This window comes from Epinephelus fuscoguttatus, linkage group LG12, assembly GCF_011397635.1.
Source record: "Epinephelus fuscoguttatus linkage group LG12, E.fuscoguttatus.final_Chr_v1".
Lineage (NCBI taxonomy): Eukaryota > Metazoa > Chordata > Actinopteri > Perciformes > Serranidae > Epinephelus > Epinephelus fuscoguttatus.
This window is the reverse complement of record NC_064763.1, coordinates 21,534,079-21,548,404: the sequence shown is the minus strand read 5'-3', so window position 1 is coordinate 21,548,404 and position 14,326 is coordinate 21,534,079. Positions and strand designations below refer to the sequence as shown.

General features: G+C 39.5%; 1 protein-coding gene across 1 annotated transcript; it reads left to right on the top strand.

Moving 5' to 3' along the window:
- Positions 1 to 5,598: 5,598 nt before the first annotated feature.
- On the top strand, positions 5,599 to 13,824 carry zfpl1 (zinc finger protein-like 1). The gene is made up of 8 exons (XM_049592494.1): positions 5,599 to 5,760; positions 10,177 to 10,284; positions 10,377 to 10,488; positions 10,619 to 10,812; positions 12,115 to 12,193; positions 12,321 to 12,512; positions 12,670 to 12,793; positions 12,904 to 13,824. The coding sequence occupies exons 2-8, from the start codon at positions 10,183 to 10,185 to the stop codon at positions 13,088 to 13,090; spliced, it is 990 nt and encodes a 329-aa protein (XP_049448451.1). The 5' UTR covers positions 5,599 to 5,760; positions 10,177 to 10,182; the 3' UTR covers positions 13,091 to 13,824.
- The last annotated feature ends 502 nt before the right edge of the window (positions 13,825 to 14,326 follow it).

Below are 14,326 nucleotides of genomic sequence, written 5' to 3'. Positions count from 1 at the left end.
TGTTTGTGTTCGTTTACATGAAATTAACTAAGCTGGTGTAGGCAGCAGTTTGGAAAGTTAATCAGAAAGCCCTATGCCACAAGGTATTAACATGTTATGCCTAATTTAAAATAAAAGCATCCTTTTTTATCTATTTTATCAACAGTTTGATGAGCAACAAGCAACTGCAGATTTTTCGCAGCACACAGTGTAGAGCAGAGAATAGCAGGCGTAATGTAAATGTGCATCACTTGTATTCAAGGTCACACTTTTAAACATGAGATGACACAATATACACAGAACATTTTCTTCTCACTTTCTGCTGTGACAGTCCTGAATCATCCATGCACAATCTGTCGAACTCAATCCCATCACCAGAGTAAATGTTGGCATTGTATGTTTTTGCAAAGCGAGGATATGAAACATTGGAACGTTATTATGGCAGATATGTTGAATCTTGATGTTTCTTTATGTTTCAATAATGCTGTAGTTTAGGCATAAAAACCACTTGGTTATTGTTAGGAGAAGATCATGTTTTGGCTTAAAATACCTGTTTTTTGTGCCACAATCGTAGCTGGAAATACCATGTTGCCTTACTAAGAAATACGCAATTTAAGTGCCATAACTGATGCTGCAATTGTCATTATGTTTCGCTAGAAAACACATGGCTGTAAATGCCACTTTGTCTCACTTATAAACAACCAGATTTGTGCCACAGTCGGCGCAGAAACTGCAGCCATGTCTCGATATTAAACGTACTATTTGGTTGTTTTTCTTGAATGGCCAGTCTGCAGCGTAGCAGCTGTCTTGTCTTACACCTGCAGCATTCGGTAACACTTTACTTGAAGGTATCTACATAAGGGTGACATGACACTGAGACATTGTTTGGGTTGTCTTGATTATGACAACTTGACATTAATTAAAGTGATATTACCTGAAGTTGTCTTTGACATGACAAGTTGACATTAACAAGAAATGCACCTCTTTTTGTGTTTATGACAAGTTGACATAATGATTATTATTGTCATGACAAAGACAACTTCTGGTAATGTCACTTTGATTAATGTCAAGTTGTCATAATCAAGACAACCCAAACAATGTCAACTTGTCATTACAAAAACCAAATGACACTTAATGACAGCAGTCATAAACGTTTATGACATGTACATAATGTTTATGACAGGTTCATGACAGTGTCATATCACTCTTATATCGATACCTTCAAGTAAAGTGTCACTTTAGTAATGTTGATATGTATGAAACGTACAAAAGTAACATATTTGTTTGCAGAAATGTGCAATGCCAACACTTTCTTCCGTCGACTGGGCTGTACCAGCTTCACTAACTAATTGAAACTGCAGGTTGTAGGTACAAGCTTGTGATTTTCATCAGGTTTTCAACACTGTAAATGCAACATGTTTTAAAGGTATTACACATCAAAATGTCATAACTCTAGTAGGTAGGCGAGAGCCTCCGCAGACCATCTGGATTTTAAGCACCCCTCTGATTTAGGGCCAGTCCCTTCACAGTAACATCAGGGAACAGATACATTAACCAAGCCATGCCTAAATCTTAACGCTTTCCCTCACAGATAGAGCTGATAGCTGATCAATAGTTGCCAGACTCAATCAATCAATGCCCCTCCCGCCCCAACCCCAACAACCTCTCCAGTCACTTCAGACCCAGCTGCCTCAGCTCCAGGGCAGATTTGTCCTCCAGTGTCTCTGTCATTTGTCTTTAGATTTCCCTTCCATCTGATAGCTCCAATGCTTTTCAAATGCCCTTTCCACATGTCCTTACCCCCTGTCAGTGATTTATACGTGTGTCTGGTCATCACTGAGGACGCTGCAAGTTCATGCTCATTTGCACAAAGTCATTTAGTCTCATACTCGTTTTTTTTCTTCACATAAGTTTAACAATTTGCCAGTGTGGGAGGAATGATCCCACATGAATCCGGAGTTGTTTCAGCATGCTTTGTTAAATTTTACTTTATTAAAAGAATTAGAGCAAGTTAATTAATTTGCAAATGTGATTTTTTTTCACAGCCATGCAAAATTTGAAGAGGGATTTTAGACTCCATGCTTCATTAAAACAACTTTTTATTTGATGCAGCATAATTTGATTCAGTGCTTTTAGACCTTGTGAGATGCAGAGAATATTTCTCCTTCCCTCCTTCCTTCCTTGGCACTTCTTGGACTGTAGCTGTTTTTTATTTTGCTTTTTCATTTTCCCATTTTACTCCCATCACTTCCCTCTACAGGCAATTCACAGATGCAGTGAACTGTGAAGGAAAAAATTTGTCCCCTCATTCTCAAACACATGCATGGCCATTTACACACACATACATACATGCATACTGTACAGACAAAAAGTCGTGATGCATCATGCATGAGGGGGCAGCGTCCTGCACACATCAATGTCATTACCATGCATTTAAAAACGCTTGTCATGGCTGCACCGAAAGCTGCAGTGTCCCAACTTTTTTTTTAAAGCAGCAGCAGCAGCAGCAGTTCTGAATTATTGTAACACTGTTGATGTCTATCAAGGATGGCCTGGGTTTTTATGACAGTCATTTCCTACAGTTACAGTCCCTTACTATCTCTTTACGTCCATCTTCATTTATGACATTTGGCAGACGTTCTCCGGCAGACCGACTCAAAATGTGCTCATTAAGACAACACTGCTGCTTATAAGTGCAAGAGAAGCTACACCACTCCTTCATAACATCTGCTCTGCTCTGTCTTTTACTGCTTTTAATTAAGTCATAGCAGTAACTCACAGGCTTGTGATCAAAGACCCCACAGTCATTGATCATCTATTTAAAAAGATCCACACATGCACACAGAAAATCAATCAATACATCTGTGCTGACTGCATTTTGGGTTCTGTTCTGCTGATGAAAGGTTAATATCTTTATCTACACACACAGTGCTGATTGGTGGATGATTGAACCCAGCATTCTGTGTACTTTTGGTAATGGCCAATACTTTATTGGCTGTCAGTTTGTACACCATCTGCTGACTGAACACACAAACTGCAATCTGACACAAGCTTGCCAAGTACAAAAAGGCAAAAGAACAACAACACAAGAAGCGTTTTTTTTTTGTTTGTTTGTTTTTTTCTGCTGTCTAGCGAGGAAAAAATGTAAATGTGTTACACTAAATTTAAAACTGAAAAGCATTAAAGTTTCATCGCTTTAAAGCCTCTACTTTACACTGTTATGCATATCTGCACACAGGTAGCGTGTGTGTGTGTGTTTATATAAATACACCTGTGCTTCCTTTTGCTCAGAGACTCTTTACTTTAACATGATTACAGCCAAACTCCACAGCAAGATCAGGCAGGATGCCAAATATACAAAGTAGCATTATAAAAAACCTATTATTTTTAATATGTGCTGGATTTTAATTTAATTATATAAGCAAATATGTAAAGGATTGTGAGACGCATAGTAATGCACATTTAAATGTGCATAAATCATATATAGCGTCGACTAGACTCATGTTGTGAGAATCTGTTGCAAGAGAGACATATGGTGTGGATCATGAATAATTCCTTGTAAATCGGCTACCTGTTAGTATTTTGTTTTAAATGTAATGTTCATTCATATAACTCACGGTGTCACTGTATGTCGTGCACAGACAGTTTGGATGCTATTAAGCACCTGTGCATGTAAAATAAAGCAGAGCCTCCTCCAGTAGCCGACAATATGAAGTGACACACACTGAGTTTGGTGCCCACAATAACATATTAAGAGGAACTAAAAGTCAAAGCAATATACCTCAGAAGTTGAGAATGTATATACAGAATATAACAATTTTAAGAAAAACATGGAAAACATACTTTGAAAATTGATATAGGCTAACAAATACTGTTTGTGCATGTCAAGATTGGCAAAAATATTGATAAAGAGATGTGCAGATGTTCACAGTATAGGGCAAACTTGTCTACTACTTGCCTAGATTTTTTTTTTTTTTAAAGATATTTTTTTGGGCATTTTTAGCCTTTATTTGACAGGACAGACAAGCGTGAAGGGGGGAGAGAGAGAGAGAGAGAGTGAGTGACATGCAGCAAAGGGCCACAGGCTGGATTTGAACCCAGGCCACTGCGGCAACAGCCTTGTACATGGGGCGCCTGCTCCACCACTAAGCCACCGACGCCCCGACTTGCCTAGATTTTTAGAAAATAATTTCTTGATCAAAGAAATAAAGGTATGTTAACCCTTTGAAACCTGAACAAATTGGCTTGGGTTTTTTGTAAACATGGGAAGAAGGCAATGAGCAATGACAGAAGAAATGACCTTACCTTCTTACCAAGTCGGCCTTATTTATTTACTTGTTTATTTGACAAGGACACAAGCATAAGACATTGCCTCATATGTAAAATACGAAGTAGATGCAACACACAGGTTTCTAGCCGTGGCTAATTTGCAACCCCTGTCCCTGCTAGGCTTTTAGAATTAAAACAGCAAGTGTAAGATTACTGAGCATGGAGCAATTCAATTCAGTAATACAACACAGTATGTACAGTAAAATACACAAACAAACACATAATTAATTGCCTTTTTATTCTTAAGGCTTCCCATTGTGGTGCCATTGTGCTGTAGTTCTTGATAAAAAAAAAAGGTCCTAAATACGGTTTGTGATCTCTTTTTGTGAATGTGGAATATTCGCAATAGAATTAAATGCACAAACAAACACAAAACATCTTTCAAAACACATAAAAATGTCTTTATCCTATGATTAAATTGTTTGCCTGGTTTTTCTTCTTATATAATGTTGAACATCCACCCAAAATATTGTAGTATAGGCCACTGGTGTAAGGTCATTATGATGGGCCCTAGAGCACGCATAGATGGCCCTTGTGATGGCCCTCGTGCACGCTATTGTGCACATATTGTCTCGTCACACGGTCAGAGACTTAACACTGGATAACATCAACATACATATTACCCAGCAATCATCATTGCATATCTGTATCTGACAAAAAATACCAAAGAAAACAAGTAATTGAGAAATGATGAATTTAATTCAACAATTTTAATAGTCGATTTATAGAATGTTGATTTACAGTTATAGAATAAGCATATTATTTTGTTATAGATGCTGTTGACTGTTGTACAAATAAAGAAAAAAAATAAACATGAGATGATTTTGCCTTTTTCGAGGGCATATATACCAAACAGCACTGTTTTTAATTTGATTAATTCTTCTTTGAGCACAGGCATATTTTCAGGGTGACATTCACTCATGAGGGCCCATTCTCCATTCAACATATCCAGAATATTGTTGGAGGGCCCACTCTCTCTATTGGCCCTCCACCTTACAGGCCCCAGTGTCTATATTTACGCCCCTGGTAAGTTATAGGCCTCTAATTCTGTCCTCTAATTGACATGAAGACTGCTGTCTGCATTGTAGCCCACATATCGTAGGCTACGTCGTATGTCAGATAGAGTTCAATATTTTTTGTAGCTGTATAAAAACCATAGTGTTAAATACCTAATTGAAAAACATCGTTAACATGGACGTCTATACAGTTAATGACTCCCGCTCGGTAGGTGGCAGCAGAGTGCAGTAGTCGGTTTGTTACAAAAACCCACGAAGAAGACGCAGAAGCGGAAGAGACGTGGCACATAAACAGAGAGAGGAAGGAAACAGCTAGCTGCAGCCAAGTTTTCCCGATGACAGCTTGTGGAGCCGCCTTCCATGTGAATTTGACACGGAAGCTTCAATGACAGTCGTTCAACATCACCTGAAAGCAACGGGGCTCCAATAAAGTCAGGTAACACGTAATTATTTATCATTTGCGTTGGAACTTCCTCAACTCTGCCAAGCTAGCTTGATTAGCTCGCTAACGTTTCCTCAACTGATAACTTCCAGCTAAGGTAGCAGCTAATGTTAGCTTAGATAAATGTTGGGACTGAGCTGACGAGATGTGTTCGTTTAGTTCGGTGTTTGAACAGTAAGTTACTGTCGAAAAAATGACTCATTATGTCCCGAAACGTGTACGATAATTTTTGTGAAGTTAGCCAAAACTACAACAATCGAGATGCAGCTAGTTTCAGTTGAATAACTACAGTTAACACTAACAGACAGTATGTCTGACAGTGTCTTTGATAACCAGTTAACTGTACAGCATGTTAACGTAATAATGTTAGACTGTCGGGGTCGATAATGTGGAGATGATGTAACTGTCAAAATTGCTGCTCTTACTGTATGACAACCTCATGTTGGGCTGCCCCATCCAATCCTTGTGACATGGCAGTAGGTTCACTTTTATAAAATCCATACGGTTTGCAGTTAGATAACCCATTAGATACCTCTTATATTAAAGTAAAATAGGAGCAGGAGAAGCTAATGTGATAATACAGGGTGACTCATGGGTGGGAATTCACTTAAGTAGCCACAAGACCACAAACAGGTGGAGGGGGTTTAACTGGAAAGTTAAGGTAAGGTGTTTTAGGACCCCTCAACTGATGTCTGGGTTTGTTGGAGTTTCCTCAGCTTAAATAATGATGCATAGTCACAATATGGAGATCATAAACATTACCCTATCAGCACAATGTAGTGTCTGCAGGAGAGGCTGTGGAATAATTTACACATATTTCGGGGGATTGTGCAACACTGTAGGAGTCTTGGGAGAATATTAAAAGGGAGAAACCAGTCATTTTAGGTGTTAATTTAATTTTAATCCTTTGTATAATATGTTGGGATATTTACCTAGAGCAGGGGTTGGCAAGGCTTACTATCAAAAGAACCATTTTTGATAAGAAAAATCTGTCTGGAGCCACATAACGATGATTACTAATTGGTGTAAATGAGCATTCAACAGTATGTGTTACCACAAGATGGCTACTCTGCAGTGGGCTTTTTCTGATTTTTGGTACTTCAACTATGCAGCGTTTGCGGTTAAAGTTAACAAATTTGTCCTGGCACTATTCAATCCTTGATTTTCTCATTGTAAAGCTTTACTTTTTTGGATTTGGAATCCATAGGTGGCCTAGCTGGGGCACTAAAGAGTCACCAACACTATTTGTGTGTCAGCAAAATGTAGAGGAAAAGGTGCCAGGTCGTACACGAATGAAATGTTAAGACATTTATTTTTTTCAATTTGCTGCATAGGCTACACAGTTTGACAGTTGGAGAATGTAAGAATTTCTTTAGGCCTACAACAGAGATAAATGAAAAAACAAACAAAAAAAGGTTTGTCATTGCAATTAGATTTTTTTGGTCTGTCAAAACCACCAGGAGTCACTTGAGATTGGCTAAAGAGCATGGCTCCAGTGCCACAGGTCACAGTTCACCTATATCTCAGCATTTCATTCATTTCTGTGAGGAAAACTAAACTAAATTGTTGTTCTTGAAGTTTGGATCATTGTTTTAGAATTAGTGTACAAAACTTTGGTTGAGAGTGCTTTAACTTTTCTCCTCCCTGCCTGGTACGGTCATGTTAACTGTACCTTCAAGAATAAATTCTCTAGGATTGTGACAATGGCAGGTAAAATAGTTGGCATGCCACAAAGGCCCTTGACTCAACTCCTTACAGAAAGGACGAGGAAGAAAGTGAGGAGTATCTTGGCAGATAGCTCCCGTGTTCTCTTTAGCCAGTTCGAGCTCTTGAGCTCTGGGAGGCGCTATAGAGTCCCTCTGGCAACTAAAAAAAGTATTTAAGAAGTCCTTCATCCCAAGTGCCATCAGTATCCTTAACTCAACAAAGGGACTGATGAGTTTTAAACCACAGACAATGAGCTGATCTAATTTGTTAAGTGTTTTTGTATTGACTTTGTATGTTTGTTTTACAGACTGTTTGTCTGCTTTTTACAATGTTGTCTTTGGTGTCTGGTGAGCCAAAGACAAATTTCTACCCCTGATGGACAATAAAGATTTATTCTATTCTGTTCCATGATATTCAAGATATAAACTTAAAAGCTCTTAAAGGGTAAGGGCACAGTGAATTGATTAGTAATCGTAAATGTTGGATGAGCCTAGTTGCAGCTAATGTTACTGAAGATAAATGTTGTGACTGAGCTGACAAGACTTGTTATTTTTGTTCGGTGTAAAACATCGAGGTAGAGTAGAAAATATGACTCGTTATGACCTGAAATGTTTACGATAACTTGTGTGAAATTTGCCGACTCCACAACAATTGAGGTGCAGCCAGTTACAGTTAGATAATTACAAATCCCACCAATAGACGGTATGAGTAGCATCCAGTGCTGAGTGCCATTAATAACCACTTAATTATGTGGCACGTTAACCTAATGGACAGTTGTCTAATGGACCAAGAGACTGAGACAGGTCTACATAACGAAAGAAATGTCATTAAACAGGATATTATTGCCTAGTTGTCAAGTGTTATGCCCAGCTTGTTTAAAAGTAACGCAAAGAAGGGAAGCAACCATTTATATAAGCAAGACATTTGTTAAAGATAATTCAACATAAACAAACTATAATTTATCAAACCAAAGCTTAAATTCTAAACAAACCAAAATTGGGGAACTGAAAGGCAGTGGTTGAGAAGCCATTTTAGTATTAATCTCAGAAAATGTCAGTTAAATATAAGAAGCCTATCCACCTTATTCCTAGCCCCTATGATACCTTGCGTGAATTATGTGTGCAACTTCCGGCATTGAACTGAAACCAGCGATTTCCAACGGTAACAGTTTGTTTACAGTGCTTTATTCTTCTTTCCAAGAGCAATAGGCTCTGTGCACAGAGCCTATTGTGAAATAAAACATGGAGCACACCATCTGTCAAAGCTCGAACAGGATTATGTGATCATACCTCTGCCATCTCTGACAACCATCTCAAAGCATTGTTTTTTTTTTTTTTTCTTTTCAACCGAGCACGCTAGTAATTAGTTTGCCTTGCTCCCATAAAATATTGTTAACTTGCCCTATTGTTAACATGGCCTGAGCTAGCTTAAGGTAAAATCTGCTCCTTCTAAAGATGATTTCTGATTTCTGATGGCTTATTAAGAGATACTAACACATTCAGCAAACATTTAACATAATTCAGTATTAACTGTAGCTCCAAGTAAAATGAACTGTACTGACGCTGAGTGACGGACCTGTCAGTGTAGGTGTCATTCTCTTCTGCAAATTCTGATTTAATACTTTTTCGCTATGCCTGTGAAACTCTTGTGGTTTTATTTCTCATATCAACGGTACCTTTGGCAACAGGAGCAATCTCTTTTTGTTCTGGTCACATGTTCAACACACAGTTGCTGAAGACACGGACAGTGCAACAGGTACCAGAGCTCTGCAAGGACATTTAAGAAAATGCTAAGTTAATTAGTTAAATATTTGTTGAAAAATAAATAAGTATTTGCTAAACTGAAGGCAAATTACTTTGGAAAAGAACCAGCGTTGACGGTTAGCCACCAAGAGTAGCCACTGGGACTAACCAGACAGTCTATGGGGCTAACTAGCTTACTGCTACTTCCGTTATCTCACTGGAAGTTGCGCCCAAAATCATGAAAAAAATCAGTCAGGAAGAAAAGAAATCAACAAAACATGAATGACTATATTTGGCTAAACCAGCAAATGAACTACCTGACGAATATATACTTCATCACACTGATTGCCCAAGACAGAGATATGTACCTTGTTTTATATGACATGGCAAAGTGTCTGAAGATTGACACATTTATGTCGTCAGTATCTTCAAACCACAATATGTAACATACATGTTGACATTATGATTATTTTTTTCCTTTGCTCACATTGAATATTTGTGATTATCTTTAATGTAAGTGGTTTGGCAGAAGAGTTGCACACATCGCACAACACTTTGAGGTTTAAACTCCTCTTCTCATTACTTTGTAAGTGAGTCAGCTCATGACACTCAAAGTGGTCACACTCAAAAATATGCCAACGGCAATTGTGTCTGAGGAAATTTCTGGCTGTCAGGAAAAAGGGATGAGATAAAGTCATGTCAATCTTTGCCTCTGTTTTGTTGCTCTACTTTGTATTAAAGGGAACATTAGCCTCGGGATACATACATTCAGAGCAAACCTTTTAATGTCATTTTGCTAGACAATGAAAACACATTTGTCTTGCTTGTAGCTTCTGCTCATACTAAACAGCAGGACGGTCTGTAATTTACAGAGAGAGGAGAACAAGGATCCTCTCTCTCAGTCTGTTGTATACATCCAAAACAAACCTGCATTTGTTTGTCTGTCCTCCACACAACACAGGTGGCTATGGGTCTCTGCAAGTGTCCAAAGAGAAAGGTGACCAATTTATTCTGCTTCGAACATCGTGTAAATGTGTGTGAGCATTGCCTGGTCTCCAACCACAACAAGGTCAGTGAGTAAACAAGTATCACCTGATGTATGTTTGTACAAAGCTTGTAACACCACATTAAAATTCTGCGTTTCCACTCGCTGCCCTTCAGTGTATCGTGCAGTCATATTTGCAATGGCTCCAGGACAGCGACTACAACCCCAACTGCACTCTGTGTAATACTCCGCTGAATGCTCAAGACACCGCCAGGCTCGTCTGCTACGGTAAGATTACAGACTTACACTGTTGTATGTATAAATGCGTAACAATATAGGTCAATGGAATTTTGCTATTCAACAAAATGACATCCCGTCCTTTTTGCTTTGATGTGAATTCTTTCTTTTTCCACCACAGATGTGTTCCACTGGTCCTGTCTTAATAACTTGGCCTCTCGGCTGCCCCTCCATACGGCTCCAGCGGGATACCAGTGTCCCACCTGTCAGGGTCCAGTGTTCCCCCCTTCCAACCTTGCCAGCCCAATTGCTGATGTGCTGAAAGAACAGCTGTCGTCTGTTAACTGGGCCAGAGCTGGTTTAGGGCTGCCGCTGGTAAGGGCCTATTAATGTTACATCCCTTGTTTGGCGATAACAGAACAATTAGACAGTGTAAGTAGTGTTAATTTGTGTCAGCTATTTTTTTTAATTTAGTATTAGTCTTGTGTAAGGCTATGTATATGTACACCGCTCAGCCAAAACATTAAAACCACTGACAGGTGAAGTGAATAACTTTTTGTTCCAATGCATTGTTCTGCTGGGAAACCTTTGGTTCTGGCATTCATGTGGATACCACCTGTCATGTTCCACCCACTCAAACACTGTTGCAGAGTAAGTACCCCCCCTCATGGCAACAGTACTCCCCAATGGCAGTGGCCCCCCAGCAGGACAATGCACCATGCCACACTGCAGACATCGCTCAGGAATGACCCAAGGAATGTGACAGAGACCTCAGAGTGTCAACCTGGTGTCCAAATTCCCAAGATCCCAATCTGAATGAGCATCTATGGCACGTACCGTAACTTACACCTAACAACCCACTGGACTAAATGGATCTGCCACCAATGCACTGGACACTCCCAGAGATCCTGTGTCCATGCCGCAACAGGTCAGAGCCAAGTCCGATCCAAGGAGGCCCCACCTTGGATTAGGGGAACATCTGGGGTACCGGCACTTCACAAGAATCCTTGAGCAGATTGGGGACCTGGGAAATTTAGAAGCCAGGTCGAAACCTTGAGCTTTTTGTCACGTTCCACAGGCCATTTCTAAACAGTCTTTGTAGTGTGGCATGGTGCATTATCCTGCTGGGAGGCCACTGCCATTGGGGAGTACTGTGGGTACTTGGTCTGCAATGGTGTTTGAGTGTGTGGAACATGTCAGGTGGTATCCACATGAATGCCAGAACCAAAGGTCTCCCAGCAGAACAATGCATTGGACTGTGCTTTGCTTGCTCTGTGGTGTAGTTTCGATAAAGCAGACACAGCACAGGAAGTGGAACTGCTGCACTGACAAAAACAGTTTAATATGTAGTGTCTTTTTTGTCAGCAAACAAGATAATTTCATGTTAAGTTGTTATTCTCTAAATTACATTTTAGTCTCATCTTGTTCGTTGACAACCTTGCATTTTGACATACGTAGTCAAAGTTAGGGTTAAATGGTTTTGAGCCGTCTCGTCATTGTCTTGTCTTTGTCATGGACAAAAGGTAGTTGACGAACAGATATAGTAAGTTTTCAGTGATCAACCCCAATCGCTCAAAAAAATACACATTCGGAATTGTGCATTTTCTGATTGTATTTAACGCACAAATCATATAGATTTAATTTTCTAAGTTACTAATAAAATGTTACCTTTGACAGATTGAAGAGCCCATTGGGGGCCTTGAGGAGACCACAGCTCATGATGTCACTGATTACACCGACTGGTCAACATTTGATGGTGAGCCTTAATGTTTACTTTATAGTAATTAACAAGATGTGCATATTTATTAAGGACTGTTTGTAGCTGTTTATTATGCAGTATTATTAAAGTAGTAAAATTAAACTCTCTTTATTTCTTCCTTCAGCACAAGAACAAAGTAACATTTACCCCAGCCACTCTTACAACACCAGCCTCAGCCCTCCACCAAATTCTGTCTCACCTCCAGCACAGGAGGATCTCGGAGGTCCTCGTAAAAACGGGGATCCAAAACTGCAGGAGCACACTGTGGTTAACTTCACCAATGCCACTGCCTGTGACACAGTTACACTACACGCAGGTAAAGCAATGGAAAGCCCTCTGAATCTGCTCTCGCCAACTGCTTTTAAAGTGCTGCTTGTCTTTCTTTTTTTAGGTCACTTTTTCACCCAACATTTAAGACACTATGTTGCCTCTTGTGGTGAAAGATTAACAGAATTATTGCTGTTACTCCTCAGCATCGTCACCAAGAAAGATCTATGACACGCGGGACGGAGGTCACAGCTCTGTCACACAGATTGATTTTGATGATGACAAGTACCGGCGACGGCCAACGCTAAGTTGGTTTGCTCAAATTCTCAAGTTAGTATCCTGATCCTCTGTGGAGCCAAAGCTGTCTTTTATTGTCACAAAGAATAAATCACAACAGATGTAATTATGATTCCTAATTTCTTGATCTTTTATCTTTCCAGAAATCGCACAGGAGGAAAGCGGACATCTCTGTCCTGGAAGCAGCGCGTCTTCATGCTTCTTCTGGTCGGAGTTCTTGGATTCTTTACGTTGATAATCATCATGGCTAAACTTGGGCGTGCCTCCGCTGGCTCTGACCCAAATTTAGATCCTCTTCTTAACCCCAACATCCGTGTGGGGAAAAACTGATTAAAAAAAAGCATTGATTCCTTCTCTTCCTTCTGTGTTACACATGTAAGCACGTGTAGAACGAGCTGAAATGGGACTTTCTAATGCACGGTTAGCCCAACAGAGGGAGCCGTTTACCCAACTTGAGTGGAAAAGAGAAAGAGACGCTGCACCTCTGTAGAATGGAGGCAACCTCTGGTCAGGTCAGTAGGAACATGCCAGGGCCCTTCACAGACCCTAAAACAAATCTCACGACATTCAGAAACTTTCCTGTGATTGATCCAAACAACCCGCAAACTCCAAAGGTGACCGAGGCCCGGGGCATGTAGACGAAGGATCAGGTTATTGTGGCTTTGAAAAGCTAACAATGAAAAGAGGTAGTATTTATATTTACAATTCCAGCTAACATTTATCAGTGATCTTTGTAATTTTTTTTAAGTTAAGTAGAATCAATAGAAACATGGTTGATGTTGAAAGAACATCTTTAGCTGGCTGAATTGTCCAATAACTTCTACACAGTTATAAACTGATTCCACCTGCTGATTTAATTTGAGTGCATTTCTCCTTTAGAGAAGATTTCGCCCTCACAAATGGGATCAAATATACCCCAACACTTTAATTAATACATTACATAACTATTTATGGGTGTCTGCATTACTTCTGAAATTGAGTGCATTGCTTTTAGATTTGCCATACATAACTGTATGTACATTTTCCTGATGTTTTTTGACTGTCTATTAAATGGGAATACTACACACTGTCAGTATTACAATGTTATTTAAAGTTCCTCATCAATTATCTGCAGCTGTGTACAGGCAAAATCAAGAGTGAAGAGTTTCTAACATGTCAGTCGTATAGTGCAGCTTTGATGAGAATAATATATCATTGAATATATTTATTCATTATTATTTGAGTGCAGTAGCTCAAACTAAAATGTAATTCCACTGCCCAGTTCTCATAAAGCAGCTACTGGCTGCAAAAAACATACTAATGCTATCACAGACTGGTGATAATAACAGTCAAGAATATCCCACACACTAGATGCAGTGATGGGCTCTGTGTGTACCACACTGTTAATTACTTAGATGAACAGAACTGGAGAAGAGACGGCAAGTAACCGCTCTCTTACTTGCTTTTATAACACTGGTATCTCACTATGGCAAGACACTGCATATATGTCTGGCTTCAAAATAAACAGACTTTCAAAGATAAAGCAGTTTGTACCTTTTATTTCAACAGGTGGCAGGTAAAATCAAG

Coding starts and splice junctions, on each gene's coding strand:
- zfpl1 (XM_049592494.1), top strand. CDS start 10,183: ATGGGTCTCTGCAAGTGTCCAAAGAGAAAGGTGACCAATTTATTCTGC. Junction 10,489..10,618: donor CGCCAGGCTCGTCTGCTACG/GTAAGATTACAG, acceptor TTTCCACCACAG/ATGTGTTCCACTGGTCCTGT. Junction 12,794..12,903: donor TGGTTTGCTCAAATTCTCAA/GTTAGTATCCTG, acceptor TTATCTTTCCAG/AAATCGCACAGGAGGAAAGC.